The sequence below is a fragment of the Rhinopithecus roxellana genome, chromosome 6 (genome assembly GCF_007565055.1).
Source record: "Rhinopithecus roxellana isolate Shanxi Qingling chromosome 6, ASM756505v1, whole genome shotgun sequence".
Lineage (NCBI taxonomy): Eukaryota > Metazoa > Chordata > Mammalia > Primates > Cercopithecidae > Rhinopithecus > Rhinopithecus roxellana.
The window spans coordinates 46,590,868-46,610,051 of NC_044554.1; the positions used below are offsets into that span (position 1 = coordinate 46,590,868).

Sequence of the window (19,184 nt, forward strand, 5' to 3'; positions counted from 1 at the left end):
GATGTTTTCTCATCTGGTGTTTCTGCATCACCCTGGGGCATCAAGGGCTACAGGGTGAGGTGTCCCAGCACTGTCTGGAGAGACCTCAGGCAGCACTAATGCCCACGCTGCAGGGAGTGTGGCCCTCCGGCTGAGGCGGCTTCTCTAGCAGGCTTAGTGGGATGGGAGTGATGGGGAAAAGTGAGGGGCCATGGCGACCCCTCCTTTTTCCCCTTCATCAGAGCCTCATTGGGGGTGGGATGCTGTGTTCCAGAAATGGGGGCCACCTGACATCTGAGCTGAGGTGGAGAACCTGCCTGCTGGCTCCACAGGTCAGACTCCCAGACTTGACCAGCTGCTTGCACAAAGGCCTTCTGGGCAGCTGCATTTCCCTTTGTGAGACTGACATTTGTTGAAAGGGACAAGAAAGCTAGGCCGTGATTGTATCCAGTGTAAGAGGCTTGGCATGAGAACCTTAAGTAATGAGGCATGGCTTAAAAAACAAGCTTTAATCCATTTCATAAAAATTATTCTTGCAATTGAACGTCGCCAGGCCCACATGCCCAGCAGGAGACAGGAGACAGTTTCACATTTTCCAGGCTCAGGACAAGGCAGTCTCCTCCACATGCCACAGGCATCTGAGTGAGTGTAGATGCCTGGTGGGCAGGAGGTAGGCACAGATGATCTGAAGGGGCCATCTATTTAAAAGTCTGCAGCTCCAGCTCAATGGACACCTTAAACTCTGTCAGGAGCATACCCCAAGAGAAAATTAAGCCCAGAGGAGAGAACCTCAGGCCTGAGAGCCCTGCACCCCTCCTCAACCGCTACCACCTGGGACCAGGGCCAGCCTGAGGCAATGGGGGCACCTGAATTTGCCCTGAAGGGCTCCCTCATTCAAATCACATAGAGAGGCACAGCTTTAGGATTCAGCAGGGCAGGGAGGGAGGAAGCAGGCGTGAGCCGGCCACAGCTTTGAATGACCTACCAGCCCCTGCGGTCACCAAGAACTGGTGTTTAATGAGGGGAAAACCATCGCCACACAGAACTGCCTAGCCAAGCCCCTCCCCAGCAGCTTCCTCCCTCCCTGGATGAGGGGACTCGTGCCGGGAGTCCCAGAAAGGAGGCATCGATGCCCAACCAAATGGGATGTCAACTGCAGGGACCTAGCAGGACACTTGTCCCTTTTTCAAAAAATATTACGGCAGAATAATAGAAAACTAACAGGCGTGGCCCCTCAGAGCGATGAAACCCACGTGCCTGCGGGCCAGCTCGAGCCACAGTTGCGCCAATAAGCGCATGAAATAGTTAAATGCACACTCCCAACAGCGGGGCCCCCGGGCTGCTCGGAGCTGGCTCCAGCTGCTGTCACTGTCCACTGAGAAAGGCCAAGTGCCCTTTGGTGCATCTGTTGGCGTAGTGTCCTTTCTCGCCACACTGGGAAGAGCAGGAAGTGGGGGGAAGAGGAGAGATAGACAATAATACTGTTCAAATGCAGTTTTCAACTAAGGCAGTGCCCGCCAATTCCCCAGTCATCCACCAAGTCCCCACTCAGAACAGGACTCTGAAATTCTCAGTGGTACAGTTTTTTTCAAATTGGAGGGTGAGGGAGCTCAGGATGGAAAGTGCAGTGGTGCAGAAACTAGCCAGCAAGTCACAGGTGCGAGGGAGAACAGGCCACCAGAAGGTGACCTGCTAGCACCCTGCAGGAGGCTCTTTCAGGCCCACACCTCTCCCACATGGACACCGGGCCTGCCCAGGGAGGGACTCCCAAGTGGGTAGCAGGACAAAGAGAAGTCCGTGGCACCTGAGCTCTGCCACCCCGTCTGGGGACCAAGCCCCTCTGCACCACAGGCCAGTCACTTACCTCTGAGCCAAGGTCTGGGGTTCCCTGGCAGGAGATGGGAGGGAACAGCATGAGAAGTGCCCCAGCCTCCCCTCCCTTTGGGAACCAGTGCTGGGGACGGAAGTTGGGCTGTACCCAACGTTTTCCCTCGTGGTTGTGACACACCTGTCTAAGCTACCTTGGGGACAGGTTTTGATCGCAGGATAAGAGAGATGGGATGATGCTTAGACTTGGGTAAGGGAAGCCTTCAGAGCCACATGACAAATCCAGCCCTGACCCTGCTTCATCCCAGTCCTGATTATTCAGGCCCTTCCGTAGTTTCTCTTTACTCTGTGACTCCTTAAACGGCAGCCTCAAGCACTGAACAAAAGGGTCAGGAGGCAGCTGGGGGCACTGACTGTGTGCTGACACCCACCCCCCAGTCCCTGCTGCCCCGAGGGGCTCTGCCCAGTCAGCACCCAGCACTCTTGCCAGCTCTGTTCCCTGGCTGTACAGTCCCTGTTTTCTTTCTTCCATGTTGGCCAGGGTGGTCTCGAACTCCTGACCTTGTGATCTGCCCTCCCCCCTCCCTTGGCCTCCCAAAGTGCTAGGATTACAGAGCGGCAAGATAACAGCTAAGTCTGCTCTACACACAGTCCCACTTGCGTGCTTTTTTTTTTTTTTGGTTTTTGGAGACGAGTCTCACTCTGTCGCCCAGGCTGGAGTGCAGTGGTGCAGTCATAACTAACTGAAGGCTTGACCTCCTGGGCTTAAGCAATCCTCCCACCTCAGCCTCCCCAGTAGCTAGGACTACAGGCATGCGCCACCACACCCAGCCTGTTTTGTGATTTCTAATCTGGACTCATTCTTCAGAACTCCAGACGTAGGAATTGTGTGTGCCTTGGGTTGAGAACATACTCTTCCAAGAAAATTGGGGGTTGCTCCTGCCAGGTGCCAGGGGCATACCAATCCTGGGGCAATTTTGGATTAGATAACTCAGTTTGTAACTTTCCAGCTTTAACCAAGGACATGAATACAGGCCCAGACTCATCAACAACATCAAACTATGAAGAGATTTCCCTCTTCTTTCCCCACCTCCCACAGAGCCAGGAGTGAACAGGACAGTTTTTGAGGAGGTTTCTTTAAGCTCACCCTTCCCCTGAGTCCATTTTATGTACTGGGGGAGGGGATGGGGACGGGGGTGCTGTAACCCAGCGTCCTGTTTCCTCGGGTGTGCCCTGCAGAATCCGAGGATGCCCCCAGGACAGCCAGCGGCTCCAAGGGTTCACCCTTCCCTGGATCAGTGTTTCCATTTTGTTCCCGTCCTCTTGGGGGCTTCCCTCACCTGCCTGCAGGCCCCATCCATTCACTGGGCAGGCGTTCTCACCATCCTTTACCGTGCCTCAGTGTGGTGTGGTAGGAAATAGGACAGTCTCTAGCCCACCATAGTGGATGGGTAACTAGACTGTAACTTTATGCTTACAGTCCGCAAAAACGAATGTTTTCACTTTTCTCATTTCACCAAACATATGGGGCATGAGGGAATGGCCACTGACAGTAAGGGAAGACCCCACCCCATCCCCCAGCCCAGGGACTCACCTTGTAACAGGTGACCTGCTCCAGTGGCCGGGGTCCCCGGTTGCCCGCGCTGCTGTTTTGACTCTGCATGACCCCGATGACCTGTGGGGTTCTCTGCTGATTGGGAGAAGAGTTCTGACTCGTTAACTGGATCAAGGAGGACGACCTTTGTAATGGCGGATTGTTACTTTGCTGGAAAGAGTTACACAACACGGTTTTACTGTGGAAAACACGTGCACGCAGACTACCGATGGGGACAGGAAAAAAGAGGGCGGGACTCGTCCCGCAAACGGCAGGAAGAAGGGCTTCCACGATGGCCCAGCTCAGGACAGCGGGCAACAGAGAAACATCTGGTGATGATGGCAGGAGCCACTGCCCGAAAAACACCATGCAGACACACAAAAACGAAAAATAAAATAGAAAACAAAACATCAAGGAGACAAGAGGAGGTCTCTGGGGCAGTGGGGCGAGGGCATGTTCAGGCCTTACTTTGGTTTCTGAGGTTCTGGCTTCAGGTCAGGATGAACGCTTGGTTCAGCCAGATGTTTAGCAGCCTACACGGCGAGCAAGTCACAGAAAAACAGTTGGAGCCTGACACACTGAGCTGCGTTCTCGGGCTGAGAGGACCCTCCTCTAGGGAGCCCCGCCAGGAGGAGGGCCAGGGCTCCTGGGGTAGGGATTCCACAGCAGGGCCTCCTCCCGACCCGTGGGCTCCTGGCTCTGGCCCATAAGTGCAGAACCCGAGCTAGAAAACCCCCAGGTTGGCACGGCTGCACCTACACCTGGAATTCCCGGCTTTCCCCATCAAGAGTTCAATATGACTGGCCTCCACACAGCTGCATCCACTGCATCCTCTCCTGGCTGTTCAGCCTCTAGCACTTAGCGGGGCTGGTGGGGCTTTGGCAGCCAGTCCAGAGCCCAGCAGGGTAGGAGGTGAGGCTTTGGGCTCAGGTGGGTGGGCTTGGTGGGCCTGTTGGGAACCCTGCCTGATGCCCGCCCTGCCTTGACACCAGCCCTTCCTCTTGGCTCAACCCCCGACTCCCATAACCAAACTCAGGGTGCCCTTGGCGTTGAGGGGCTGCTGCAGATCCCCACGTGTCTATGGCATTTTCCTCCCTCCTTGGGCTGGAGGGGTTGGACCAGCTGCTTGGCTGCAGGGCCCCTTATCTAGAAAACTAGAGCCAGCTGGGCCTGTTCTCACCCCTCCTCCCAGCCTCCACTCCACAGGAGCAGGGGCGGTGCTGGCCAGAGTGGTCAGTTCTGCTGCCACACCTGCTCCTGCCCAGTGGCGTCACCTCAGGCAAGTCCCCCCGCTCTGGGAGTCTCAGTTCCCCTATCTGCAAAACGAAGGGTCTGGCCCAGGAGCAAGAGCAGCAGACATGGTGCCCAGGCCGGCTCCATGCCAGCTCCGGGGGCGCAGACACGGTGCCCAGGCCGGCTCCTGGGGCAGATGCTGCTGCGCCAGGCAGCCCCATGTCACAATGGGTGGCTGGTTGCACGGCACCTCAACTTTGCTGCTGCGCTTGGCCTTGCTGAGGTTCCAGGGCGAGAGGCCCTGCATCTCTCGAGGGAGATACATATGGCTCTGCCCCTGACTTTTCTGCGGGAACTTGGGAGACGCCCCTTCTCTCCCAAGTTCTCCAGTGGGGTCTAAGGCAGACCGCACCCCCGGGGGACACTGAGGTTCTCGCTGGAGAAAAGGCACTTCCTTCCTACCGAGGAGGGCCAGGCACGGTACCTTTGCCGGAGGCTGGGTCTGCTGCGGCAGTGGGGGCTGCTCGGTGGTTCCCATGGGCAGTTCAAATCGAGGGCTGGTCACCAGCAGCCAGAGGGAAGGAGAACAAGAGAAGGAGTCGGGGACGGGGGATGAGAAGAGAGAAGCCAGGCCATGCTCTTAAATTCCAGCCCGATGAAAATCACACTCAGCTGCCCCAGCACAAAGTGACTTGACACAAGCTGCATGGATGGGGTGGGGCTGGCACTCAGCTCTGTTCCTGGGAGGCCACGGGAGTGGCGGGGAGAACACAACTGACTTGCCTGGGCTCAGGCCCAGCCCTGTCTACACTGAACTGGGAGACTCATGGCCAGTGCTGCTCGGAAATGACAAAGGCTGCACTGGTACGCGCCTGCTGCGCCCCAGGAGCTGTACACAGGGAACCCCCCTCCCCGCAGGGTCTTACTCTGGCGGCAGCCCCTTCTCCCATCACTTGGTCACGGTCTGCCCCTGGGCCACCTGCAGGTGCCTGCACTCTTATTCAAGGAGTGAGACCCAGTGGCAGCACCGGCCACTTCCCTGCAGTGAGAAGCAGAGACCAGGGTCCCCACAGACCTGGAGACTTATCCCGCTGCAGGTTCAGCAGTGTGGGTGAGGCAGCCGGGAGGAGGGGAGGCTTGTCTGCAGCCCCAGTGCCACCCCAGGCAGAAGCCCGGGTCCACAAACAAAGTGACAGATGGGCACTGGGCTCCAAGGACAAGACAATGGAGCCAGAAGAGAGGTGCTAACCCCATAGAGCAAGAATTAAAACCCATCTTCAAAGGCTCACAGACTTGCTATCTATCTATCTATCTATCTATCTATCTATCTATCTATCTATCTATCTATCTATCTATCTATCTAGAGATGGAGTCTCGCTCTGTCGCCCAGGCTGGAATGCAGTGGCACGATGTTGGCTCACTGCAACCTCCACCTCCCGGGTTCAAGTGATTCTTCTGCCTCAGCCTCCTGAGTAGCTGGGATCACAGGCACACACCACTACGCCTGGCTAATTTTTGTATTTTTAGTAGGGACAGGGTTTCACCATATTGGCCAGGCTGGTCTTGAACTCCTGACCTCGTGATCTGTCCACCTCAGCCTCCCAAAGTGCTGGGATTACAGGTATGAGCCACCACACCCGGCCCAGACTTGCCTTTGACCATGTGCCCCTGGCCAGGGACCGAGCCCTGTGCCCCTGTGTGTGCTGCGTGAAATGGGTGTGTTCTCTCCTACCCTCACTGTTAGATGACTACTTATTCTATGTGAAACCCCAAGCTCAGGGTTTTCTGAGCCTCCACATAGGAGACTGAAATTCTAGTTTCCTTCCTTTAGGGTGCAGGTTCTTAACCGGAAGTCCCCAAATTCCCTAAATGATATGTACGGCTACATGTGTGTCTGTTTCCCACAGCTTCCACTAGATTACCAGATGGCCCATGACCCAAGAAATGGGTGTAGGCAGCGCCACCTCTGGGCTCAAGAAGCACTGGTGGCCATAAGCAGGGATTACTTCCCTATCTCCTGCCCCCACCCTTGGCTCTGGTGCTGACATCACACAGTGACCAAAGCCCAGGTGGCCCAGGGAAGATACAGAGGGCAGCACGGCCTGGGCTGGGAGCTGGGGTAGAGGGTAGAGGGCAGAGCGGCTGGCTACTCACTGCATGAATTTACACGAGGGCCCCTCTGGGCAGAATCCCACGAGGTAATTCACACAGATGACTCTCCGTGTGTGCCGGTGCCTGCAGAGGGGACCTGCAGAGCCAAGTATCTGGTCACTTAGACGTCCCCTCTACCAGTTAGAGAGCTGGAGCATGGCTTCAAATGCTGGCTGTCCCCCATTCATGGGAGACGGGGCAGGGACCTCACCTCCCAACACTGGCCTCCTTATCAAAAATGCAGGTGGACCACCACCCACCCAGCATTCTTGGGAGAGTCAAGGGAGATGAGGGGTGTGAGAAAGCCGCTAGCTGCACAATGTCAGGTTTTGCTGGGACAGGTAGAGCAAGATGTCCCAGGTAGACCAGATGGCAGCCTCCAGGGTCATGTGGGCAGAGAAGGGAGGACTTGGCTTCTTGCCAGGGGCCCAGCTCACCCTGGCACCTACCGTGCTTGCAGAAGCCACGGTCATACCAAGGGCAGTCCTTGATCTTGGACTCGGGGTCGATGTGCAGGAAGGGACACTCCTTGTTGCTGCACTCTCCTGCAGGAAAACTCAGACGTGAGGCCACTAGGAAGGCCGGGCCAGGCCCACCTTGGCTTCATCCAAGAAGAAGAAGTTCTGGTGTCCAGTTTTGGCCTGATGAGCCCTGAGAGCCAGGGAAGAGTGTCTCTGAGCCCCAGCTTCCTGTGCAGTGGGGCTGTGACGGAAAAGCACCCACGGAGACCAGGAAGTTCCACTCTGATTGGCTCGTCATGTCTAAGAGCTGGGACAAGGGTAGGGAGAAGCAATTGTGGACCTGGCCCTCTCTGAAGCAGCGGGCCCCAGGGACCACCAGCACTGAGAACTGCCTTCCTGGGTAGTTGCCCGCTTCCTGGCTCACCTTCTCCAATCCACGTTAACAACTGTGCTCAAAATCCAGAGGAAATGCAAACTCCTTCCCCAGGCTCCCCCACAGGCTCCCCCTCTGCCATCCCCCAGTCACATGTGTCCCCCTGCACCAGGACCAGCCCCTTCTCAGTCTTCCGCTCCCAGCTCAGGAATCCCCTCATCCTTGACCACTCTGCCTCAAGGTTCTGGTCATGGTTTCCTTCCTTCAGAGCACTTGTCACAAGTAGTTTCTTCTCTGCTCGTCTCATGGCTTATCGGCTACATCTTTCCCTGGACCACAAGAATGAAGAATTCACAGGGCAAGGACCTCTTCACCATTGTCCCTCCAGTGCCTAGAAAGGGGGCCCTCAACCCACTGTCTGTGGTGCAGGTGACAGAAGCTGCAGACAGTGTGTCCTGCACCAGGGCTGTCAGCAAGGAAGGAGCGACCCCCAGGCCACTTGGATAGCGGTGCCTTGAAAGCCTGCCCAGGAGAGCCAGCTGCTGCCTCTGGAGACAGATGGGAGGCCACTGCCCCATCCCAGTGCTGCTATGGGCAAGGGGCCGGGGAGAACATGTTACACTGCACAATGACAGAGGACAGCACTTGGGGAGCTGGGAAGCTTGGGTTCTATTTCTTCTCAGCTTATGCCACCTCCACAAAACAAGCCACAGCTTTCATTAATAAGCCAGCAGGCCACGCCTATTGGGATGCTGAAATAATTAATGTCTCCTCCAACAGCAGTGCTTTGAAAGCATGAAGCATACCTTGCACCCCTTGGCTCCCTGCAGGATTCCAGCCTTCTGCCGCGCTCCCTGCCCAGGACTAGAGCCAGCCTCATGCTGACCCACAGAGCTGCTGCTTGGGAAACCTCGAAGTGCAGACCTGAGCAGGGACCCTGGGGACTCATTCCAGCAGGGAGCACAACATCTCTGCCAGACTCTGTGCCAGCCCCACCGACTCCACCCAGTCTCCCGCTTCTCCACGCAGGCCACTCAGGACAGCTGAGGCCACGGATTCTCTAAGCAGGGTTCAAGGCAAGCTTGTTGCTACCAGAAGTCACATCTGAGGCTGCTATTTTGAAGGGCTGTTAAGGATGGCTGAAATGTCACCAGGATCATGGCTCCCAGAGAGAAGGAACCAGCACCAGCCTGAGAGGCAGTTCCCACACTGTAGGGAGAAGTGGGTTTCAGGGAGAAGGTGGATGTGGACAGAAACCAACCACGGACATAATGCAGCCAGCTGGACAACTCGCTGCTTCCAGGTTACCCTCATTAGCCTCAAATCCCAGAGTGACTGAAAGAGCTCCAAACACTGAAGCACTCCAAAAGAATGTAAGGGGTCTGGCGCAGTGGCTCAAGCCTGTAATCCCAGCACTTTGGGAGAGGCAGGCAGATAATTCGAGCCCAGGCGTTCAAGGCCAGTATGCGAAACACAGCGAGACCCTGTGTCTTTAAAAAAAAAAAAAAAGAGAGAGATGAGCAGAAAATAGCTATGCTGTCTCCTAAAAGCTGGCTGAGGCTGGCAGGCTCTGCCCGAGTTTCTCCTCTGAGAATGGAAAGATGGGAAAAACAGGCAGAGAGAGCGTGGACACTGAGCAGCCAGCAGACCCCTCTGCACCCTCGTTCTCAGCAGAGCCTCCAGAGCTCCAGGCGCCTTACCGAACTTGGAGTAGAAGTAGCACTCGGGCATCTTGGTCATGTCATATTCATGCAGGAACTCGCACTGGTCCCCTTTCTTGCATAGGCCACGCAGCCAGTGTTTGCACACAACTGTCTTCTCACCGCTGATGTGGCGAAATGGACACATGCCCCCTGCCGGGAAGACAGGGACAGGGTGTCAGCAGAGAGGCCACCCTGAGCCCAGGGGACAGGGCCTGGAGAAGCTGAGGCATCTTCACCTCCTAACTCCGGGAGCCACCTGAAGGCATCACATCCTGGAAGGGGGCAGAGGTCCGCCTCACAGAAGGCAACATGATTTGAGGCAGTACGCTGACAGACACTTCACATTTTAATAGTTACTCATGGCCGGGCGCGGTGGCTCACCCCTGTAATCCCAGCACTTTGAAAGGCCAAGGCGGGCGGATCACGAGGTCAGGAGATCGAGACCATCCTGGCTGACACGGTGAAACCCCATCTCTACTAAAAATACAAAAAATTAGCTGGGCGCCTATAGTCCCAGCTACTTGGGAGGCTGAGGCAGGAGAATGGCATGAACCCAGGAGGCGGAGCTTGCAGTGAACCGAGATCCCACCACTACACTCCAACCTGGGCGACAGAGCGAGACTCCTTCTCAAAAAATAGTTACTCATCATCTCACAGATATTACTGTAAGATGGAGCCATAAAAAGGAGGGAGATGCTGGGAGGCTGAGGTGGGTGGATCACGAGGTCAGGAGTTCGAGACCAGCCTGACCGACATGATGAAACCCCATCTCTACTAAAAATACAAAAAAAATTAGCTGGGCGTAGTGGTGGGGGGGCCTGTAATCTCAGCTACTTGGGAGGCTGAGGCTGGAGAATCGCTTGAACCCAGGAGGCGGAGGTTGTAGTGACCGGAGATCACGCCATTGCACTCCAGCCTGGGTGACAAGAACAAAACTCTGTCCCAAAAAAAAAAGAAGAAAGAAAGAAAAAAAAAAAGAAAGATGAACTTAGCCAGGTGTAGTAGCTCACACCTATGATCCTAGCACTTTGGGAGGCCAAGACAGGAAAATCACTTGAGCCCAGAAGTGCAAGATCAGCCTGAGACCTTGTCTTCACTAAATAAATAAATAAGTAAATAAGTAAGTAAGCAAGCAAGCAAGCAAGCTAGCTGCGATGCCAGACACAGTGGCTCACACCTGTAATCGCAGCACTCTGGGAGGCCGAGGTGGTGGATCATCTGAGGTCAGGAGTTCGAGACCAATCTGGCCAAAACATAATGAAACTCTGTCTATACTAAAAATACAAAAAATTAGCTGGGTGTGGTGGTGTGCACCTGTAATCCCAGCTACTCGGGAGGCTGAGGCAGGAGAATTGCTCAAACCCAGGAAGCAGAAGTTGCAGTGAGCCAAGATCACACCACTGCACTCCAGCCTGGGCAACAAGAGCAAAACTCCGTCTGAAAAAAAAAAAAAAATTAGTTGGGTATGGTGGTGCACACCTGTAGTCCCAGCTACTGGGGAGGCTGAGGTGGCAGGATCACTTGGGCCCAGGAGGCTGAGCTTGCAGTGAGCTATGACTGTGCCACTGCACTCCAGCCTGGGTGACAGAGCAAGATGCTGCCTCTTAAAAAAAAAAGAAAGACCAATTTCAGAATTGAGGAAATGTGATGTATACACATGGAGGGACGTGTGCCTTCTGGGACAGAGCCAGCCTGTGGGGATGTGTGGGACTTCTAACAGGTGGCCTGGCAAGACAACCACGGAGGGCTGACCAGAATGAGGCCATTCTACACTTCTGCTGTCCAATATGGCAGCTGCTAGCCCCATGTGACTACTGACCACTTGAAATATGACTAGTGTGTCTGAGGATTTCAAGTTTTAAATGTGATTTGATTTTACTTAAATATGAACTGCCACATATGACTAGTGGCTACTGTATTAGTCAACAGAGAGACAGTCAGAATGCCCTGTGTTAGGGATGGCTGTGCTAACAGAAGGTGGCTGGTCAGAAGGGCAGAATTAGGCCGGGCGCGGTGGCTCAAGCCTGTAATCCCAGCACTTTGGGAGGCCGAGATGGGCGGATCACGAAGTCAGGAGATCGAGACCATCCTGGCTAAGCCGGTGAAACCCCGTCTCTACTAAAAATACAAAAAACTAGCCGGGCGAGGTGGCGGGCGCCTGTAGTCCCAGCTACTCGGGAGGCTGAGGCAGGAGAATGGTGTGAACCCGGGAGGCAGAGCTTGCAGTGAGCTGAGATCCGGCCACTGCACTCCAGCCTGGGCACTCAAAAAAAAAAAAAAAAAAAAGAAGGGCAGAATTACTGAGCAAAGACATGGGAGTAAGACCAGAGGCCCAGTGGAGGTAATGACGTTCTGACTGGACATTGTGAAGTTGGCCTGGCTGATCTGCCAGAAACTCTACTACCTCAGTGGTAAATGACTGTTATAGAAGCAAAACTCACCAAAACCATTCATTAAAACCAGCCCTTTGCTCTGATTCTCTGCTCCCCTTTTTCAAGCTTCTCATTAATATTTAAGTCTCCTAAATAAATTTTCCTACAGGAGAAAAATGCCCAGACCATGGTAAGTTAAGGTTGTGCCTAGTGATACTTCTTTTTTTTTTGAGACGGAGTCTCGCTCTGTCGCCCAGGCTGGAGTGCAGTGGTGCGATCTCGGCTTAGTGCAAGCTCCGCCTCCCGGGTTTACACCATTCTCCTGCCTCAGCCTCCCGAGTAGCTGGGACTACAGGCGCCCACCACCTCACCTGGCTAGTTTTTGGTATTTTTTTAGTAGAGACGGGGTTTCACCGTGTTCGCCAGGATGGTCTCGATCTCCTGACCTCGTGATCCGCCCGTCTCGGCCTCCCAAAGTGCTGGGATTACAGGCTTGAGCCACCGCGCCCGGCCTACTTCTTTTTTTTTGAGACGGGGTCTCCCTCTGCTACCCAGGCTGGAGTGCAGTGGTGTGATCTTGGCTCACTGCAACCTCTGCCTCCCGGGTTCAAGTGATTCTCCTGCCTCAGCCTCCCGAGTAGCTGGGATTATAGATGGGTGCCACCATGCCCAGTTAATTTTTGTATATTTAGTAGAGATGAGGTTTCACCATGTTGGCCAGGTTGGTCTCAAACTCCTGACCTCAGGTGATCCATCCGCCTCGGCCTCCCAAAGTGCTGGGATTACAGGCGTGAGCCACCGCACCTGGCCCCTAGTGATACTTCTGATGGATTCGCCTGGCCCACATACAATTATTAAAAGAGCACAGCCGAAGGGGTAACAAGATGGCGACCAAGATAGTGTTGCTCCATAAGCTGAAGCTTGCTGAACTAAAGTAAGGATGTCTTGCTCGTGGTTGGGAGACCAAGGGAATGAAGCAAGATCTTTTTTTTTTTTTTTTGAGATGGAGTCTTGCTCTGTTGCCAGGCTGGAGTGCAATGGCATGATCTCGGCTCACTGCAACCTCTGACTCTCTGGTTTAAGGGATTCTCCCACCTCAGTAGTCTTGTGTAGTCTGTGTTGGGGGCTGGTTATCGAGAACAAGACCCCACGAGATGGGTTATCATGGGGTGTTTTGGATGGGAGGCCACAGAAAACCATGAGCCTGTGGAGACTGGAATGAGAAAGACCTGGGTTCAGACACTGGGCTCCGCCACTGATGAACTCTGTGACATTGAGAAAGTTCCTGAATGTCTCAATGCTGGGGGCTTCTTTCCACGTCACAGATCAGGTTGTGGCCACGGGGAATGCGAAGTGATAAGGCAGCCTTAGAGCCAGGTTCAGTCCTGCGTTTAGGTTTCAGGTGGAACACCCCATGAGGTTCCTAGCCTGTCCGAACCAGTTTTATCTACAGAGATCGTTAGTCTGTAGAAAGCAATGTGGCGGCCTCCAATTCAGCTGGGGACAAGGAGGTGGAAGGGCGCCTCGGGAGGCACGTCAGGGAGCCCGGAGTTTCTTACCTTTGCCACAGGCAGCTTTCAAAAAGAATTCACAGACAGCAGCACCCGACTCTAGAAAGGAGAGAAAAGGAGAGGAATCAAACAAAGAGGTGCAATTGCTACTGACGATGTCTGAAGACAGTGGGAGGGAACCTTTCTGACCTCTTGACCCACCAAGGGTTCAGGGTTCAGGAAATAAAGTAGCAAAACTATGCAAAGCCCAACCAAGCAAGGAAGAAGCTGCTTATGTTAGTCATGCCCTACAAAATGAGACACAAACATTGAGAGCAGTCATTACCCAGTGCTTTGAGAGCCTCCTGTATATAAGATCCTTTCGAGGAGTTAAGAGCAGATGGGGAAAGGAAGGCTGGAGTACAAGATCCCAGAAATAATTTTTTTTTTGAGATGGAGTTTCACTCTTGTTGCCTGGGCTGGAGTATAATGGCGTGATCTCGGCTCACTGTAATTTCCGCCTCCCAGGTTCAAGCAATTCTCCTGCCTCAGCCTCCCAAGTAGCTGGGATTACAGGCGCCTGCCACCACGCCCAGCTAATTTTTGTATTTTCAGTAGAGATGGGGTTTTTTTGGCCAGGCTGGTCTCGAACTCCTGACCTCAGGTGATACACCCACCTCGGCCTCCTAAAGTGCTGGGATTACAGGCATGAGCCACCGTGCCTGACCCACAGAAATAAATTAATGGCCCCCAGCTGACACCTTCCTCCAGGAAGGTGAATTCACGGACACCTTAACATGAGGCAGAGGGAAGGAATGATCTCACAGAAGTATAGACAATCAGGGCCTCTGAGAAGGGTCAGGCTTCAAGGAAAAGGCAGTGCCTCTGAGACACTAGTCCAAAGGAAAGCACGTTAAGTGCAGACACAGAGGACTGCTTTTAATATGCAACATCCATATACAATTTTTTTTCTAGTTTTTTGAGACAGAGTCTCACTCTGTCACCCAGGCTAGAGTGCGGTGGTGCGATCTCGGCTCACTGCAACCTCCGCCTCCCCAGTTCAAGAGATTCTCCTGCCTCACTTCCTGAGTAGCTGGGATTATAGGTGTGCACCGCCACGCCTAGCTAATTTTTTTGTATTTTTAGTAGAGAGGGGGTTTTGCCATGTTGGCCAGGCTGGTCTCAAACTACTGGCTTCAAGTGATCCGCTTACCTTGGCCTCCCAAAGTGCTGGGATTACAGACGTGAGCCACCACGCCTGGCCCACATACAATTATTACAGGCTGGTTTCGAACTCCTGACCTTGTGATTTGCCTGCCTTGGCTTCCCAAAGTGCTAGGATTACAGGCGTGAGCCACCGCAACCCATCCCACATACAGTTATTAAAAGAGCACACCCGGAGGGGGTAACAAGATGGTAACTGAGATGGTGGAGCTCCATAAGCTGAAGCTTGCTGAACTAAACAAGAATGTCTTGCTTGTGGTTTGGAGACCAAGGGAATAAAGCAAGATCTTATCCACAGACTCCAGGCATTCCTTGAAGAACATGCTGAAGAAGAGGCAAATGAAGATGTACTGGGAGATGAAACAGAAGAAGAAACAAACCCCCTGTCAAAGAGTAAGAACCCCCTGAAAAAACCTGTTGATGTGGCAGCAGAGAAGAAAGTGGTGAAAATTACATCTGAAATACCACAGGCTGCGAGAACGCAGAAGAGGGCCGAACGATTCAGTGTACGTGTGAGCTTGGAGAGTAAGAAAGCTACTTGGGCAGCTAGGTTTGGGATTTCTTCAGTTCCAACACAAGTCTGTCACCTGAGAACAAACCTATGGTTAACTTGGATACGTCCAAGGAAAGAGCTCAAAGATTTGGTTTGAATGTCTCTTCAATCTCCAGAAAGTCTGAAGATGACAAGAAACTGAAAAAGAGGAAGGAGCGATTTGGGATTGTCACAAGTTCAGCTGGAACTGGAACCAGAGGATATAGAGGCAGAGAAGAGGAAAAGAGCAGAGCGCTTTGGGACTGCCTGATGAAAGGTTCTTGATACTTTTTGTTCTCCAGTGTTTTCCATTTCTCTCATTCTTTTTGGTCACATACATACCTAAATGCACAGTGATGTGCCTATGTCCTGCCTCGCCATGAGGAAGCATGTACCCCAGGTACACCTGTGAACTGCTGCAGCAGTCTGACTTATTGCTGTTTCAGCTTTAAGGTTGTTGTGCTTTTGTTTTTGATTATGTTGCTTGTTAACAAAAAAAAAAAAAGAAAAAAGAAAAAAAAAAGCACAGCCTTTCATTCCCACAGTTAAGAGTGTGCTGGAATTCAGTGGGCTCCAGGGACCAGCTGTTCTGATGAGTCCAGGAATTCACCAGCCCCCAGTTGCCAGACTAAACTGACCTTGGCATCAGAAACAGTTTCCTCTACAAGTAACCATTTTAGAATTGCTGAAAAACCAATGACAGCATCTCTGAAGTGCACTTAACGTGCCTCCCCTTGCTAAATCACAAAAGATTCCTTGGCTTCTTGGAAGCAGGCGGATTTTGCTAGGACACAGCTGAGGTTATAGAACTTACGGCTGCTGTCACAGGGAGGTCACTCCATTTGCATTTCAAAAAGTCTGAAAGTAGCCAGGTGTGGCGACTCACGTCTGTAATCCTAGGCGGGTGGATCACTTGACGTCAGGAGTTCAAGACCAGCCTGGCCAATATGGTGAAATCCCATCTCTACTAAAAATACAAAAATTAGCCAGGTGTGGTGGCACATGCCTGTAATCCCAGCTACTCAGGAGGCTGAGGCAGGAGAATCTCTTGAACCCAGAGGCAGAGGTTGCAGTGAGCCAAGATTGCATCACCATGCTCCAGTCTGGGCAACAGAGCAAGACTCTGTCTCAAAAAAAAAAAAAAAAAAAAAAAAAAAAAAAAAAAAAAATTCTGAAAGTATCTCTGGTCTTTCTCTTCAGAGGTTAGAGTTGCTTCTGCTCAGAAATCCACAGTTCTGGGAACTGAGTCTCATGTGGATGGGATGAGTATGCCTTACGGCAAAGTGACAGTTCTTCCCAAACCTCAGAAGGGCATGAAGAGGAGGGATGGGTGAGGAAGGGCTGAGGCCTCACTGGGCTTTAACTGAACAGGATATGGACAAGCAGTGAGCGTGGGGGGTGCCTACAGACTCTGAAGCCCTGGCTGGGGCAGCACCATGGCCAGGTGTGTCCCTGGCCTCAAGAACAGGTATGTGGGCCCCTCGCCACTGTACCTCCCCTCACAGGTTTGTGGATCTGTCAGGTGGCAGAAGGGTGGGAGGGAAAGATCTGCCCTGCGTGGGTGGTTCCATGGTCTCAAGCTAGTGTCATCAAGACAGGAAAAGGCCGACTGGGCGCAGTGGCTCATGCCCGTAATCCCAGCACTTTGGGAGGCCGAGGCAGGTGGATCATTTGAGGTCAGGAGTTCAAGACCAGCCTGGCCAACATGGTGAAACCTCATCTCTACTAAAAATACAAAATTAGTTGGGCATGGTGGCGGGAGGCTATAATCCCAGCTACTCAGGAGGCCGAGGCAGGAGAATTGCTTGAACCTGGGAGGTGGAGGTTGCAGTAAGCCAAGATCACGCCATTGCACTCCAGCCTGGGCAACAACAGCGAAACTCCATCTCAAAAAAAAAAGAGACAGGAAAAGGCCACGTGTGCAGGGATGAAGTTATCACAGGACTCAAGGGGTAGGTAAGAGGGGGTGTGTGTGTGTGAATTTCAGCAGCTGCTTTTTAGGGGGTGTACAGTGGCGATGGTGTTTGTGGGTGTGTCAAATAGGGTGGTCTGATGATGTCTCCTTATAAGCACTATCTTGTTTTTCTTGATGACTTAACTTCCAACGAAACTATCTTGTACAGAAGTATCACCATGTAAAGTTGTGGGACAGGCAGCAAAAAAAAAAGAAAAAAATTTATATATATATATATATAGGCCAGGTGTGGTGGCTCATGCCTGTAATCTCAGTACTTCCGAGGTGAAAGGATCGCTTGAGCCCAGGAGTTCAAGACCAAGACCAACCCTGGGAAACATGGTGAAACAGTGTCTCTACCAAGAAACACACACAAAAAAAATTTGCCAGGCGTGTTGGTGCACACCTGTGGTCCCAACTACTTGGGAAACTGAGGTGGGAGGACTGCCGGAGCCTGGGAAGTTGAGGCTGCATTGAGCCATCATTGCGTCACTGCACCCAGCCTGAGCAAAAGAGGAGCCCCTGTCTCAAAAGCAAACAAACAACAATAAAAAAACCACATAAGGCCGGGCGCGGTGGCTCAAGCCTGTAATCCCAGCACTTTGGGAGGCCGAGACAGGCGGATCACAAGGTCAGGAGATCGAGACCATCCTGGCTAAACCGGTGAAACCCCGTCTCTTCTAAAAAATACAAAAAACTAGCCGGGCGACGTAGCGGGCGCCTGTAGTCCCAGCTACTTGGGAGGGAGGCTGAGGCAGGAGAATGGCGTAAACCCAGGAGACGGAGCTTGCAGTGAGCCGAGATCCGGCCACTGCACTCCAGCCTGGGCGACAGAGCGAGACTCCGTCTCAAAAAAAAAAAAAAAAACCACATAAAGGGACAGACTCAGAGGTCACATGTGCATGAGAAGGTGTGGCTGCCTGAGGGGAGAGAGGCTGCTGGGAGACCCCGCTGGTAGTGCTGGGCGACAGCACACCAACACTGGAGAACTTGCCTGGCTCTGCTATGCACTGAGTGGTCGTCAGCAAGTCCCTTCCCCCGCTTGGGTCTCAGTTTCCCCATCTGTGGACTGAACTCAGTGACTTCCACAAGCCCGCGAACTTTAAGGTTATAGCATTAGATTTCAAGTGTGTCCGGATAGGAAAGAAGACACAAAGAAAATTACTGGTTTCTTTTAAAGTACAAGATATCCCACTGAGTAGGGGGTGGGGAGCCAGGAGCCACCATGTGAAGGGGAGGAGTGAAGGGAGTTCAGGCCAAGGGTCCACACTAGCTACTGGGTGTGATGAACAACTCAGAGCTGGGGTCCAGAAAAAAGTAGGGACAGGCCAAAAACTAAGGATGAGCTCCCAGAAGAGAGAGTCCTAGAAGGGAGTTTAAGAGTTTAGCTGGACTCTCCTACAGAGAGGTGGTCCTTCCCTCAGCACGCCTCCTCCAACAGCCTAGTTTTGATGAAAGCAAAAAGAAGAGACGCTCAATGTAGCGGGGTTGGGAGGTAGGGGGTGCGATATCCTCGTACTCTACTGTAGCTGGAAGAGTGTTGAGGGAGAGTTCCAGTCCAGGATAACCCACCCTTCTTCAAGAATTAAGCGAACGGACAACGTCCTACCCGCCTACAGATTACCTTTACACAGCCGCAGGGGGCCAAAGATCCGAGGCAGTGAACTCCTGAGTTCGAGTGAGGGGAAAAGGGGTCCCCAGACGGTGGAAATGGGGGCCTGGGAGTCAGGAGTCCTGGAACCAAGGGGGAGCTTCCCGGGATCCAGAAGAGGAGGTCTCAGGATGGAGTGAGAAGAGTCCCGGATCACAGATGAGGGAGTTCGGGAACTAAAGGGGAGGGTCCCAGGACCTGGAGGAGGTGGGAGGGACTCTCAAGACATAGAGGGAGGAGTCCCGCGATCGAAGGGGAGGGGTCCCAGGATCCAGAGGAAGCCGGGGGAGGTCTCAGGACTGAGGCGAAGGAATCCCGGGAACACAGAGGAGCGGGTCCCGGGTTCGAGTCGCTCTCGCCCTCCCGCCCGGGCCCCGCGCTCACTGTCCATGCCGGGGAAGGGCAGCGGCTGCGCCCCGAGCTGCTGCTCCACTGCGATCTCCAAGTCAAACTTGATGTGGTCTACGCTGGCGATTATTTCCTGCATGGCGGCGGCGGCGGCCCCACCGGCCCGGCTCCCCCTCGGTCTCCTGCAGCCCTCTCGCCTCTACCCGCCGCCGGGCCCGCCGCACACGCTCCTCCTGCGCCTCGCAGCCGCCGCCGCCGCCGCCGCCGCCCGAGGGATGCCGGGAGCGCCCAG

The 19,184-nt window shown here is 53.5% G+C and overlaps 1 protein-coding gene and 1 pseudogene across 4 annotated transcripts; one reads left to right on the top strand and one right to left on the bottom strand.

Moving 5' to 3' along the window:
* Positions 1–473: 473 nt before the first annotated feature.
* CPSF4 (cleavage and polyadenylation specific factor 4) lies at positions 474–19,175 on the bottom strand. Of its 4 annotated transcripts, none has more exons than XM_010375772.1 (8): positions 18,929–19,175; positions 13,253–13,303; positions 9,319–9,471; positions 7,234–7,329; positions 6,788–6,881; positions 5,118–5,190; positions 3,401–3,493; positions 474–1,413 (listed from the first exon to the last, which is right to left on the bottom strand). In XM_010375772.1, exons 1-8 carry the CDS (start codon positions 19,029–19,031, stop codon positions 1,345–1,347), a joined length of 732 nt encoding a protein of 243 aa, XP_010374074.1. In that variant the 5' UTR covers positions 19,032–19,175; the 3' UTR covers positions 474–1,344. The 4 variants fall into 4 exon arrangements, with proteins under 4 accessions (XP_010374074.1, XP_010374073.1, XP_010374072.1 ...); XM_010375771.1 differs by having other exon boundaries at positions 3,401–3,496; XM_010375770.1 differs by having other exon boundaries at positions 3,401–3,571.
* On the top strand, positions 14,597–15,601 carry LOC115898279 (annotated as a pseudogene).
* Positions 19,176–19,184: the final 9 nt, after the last annotated feature.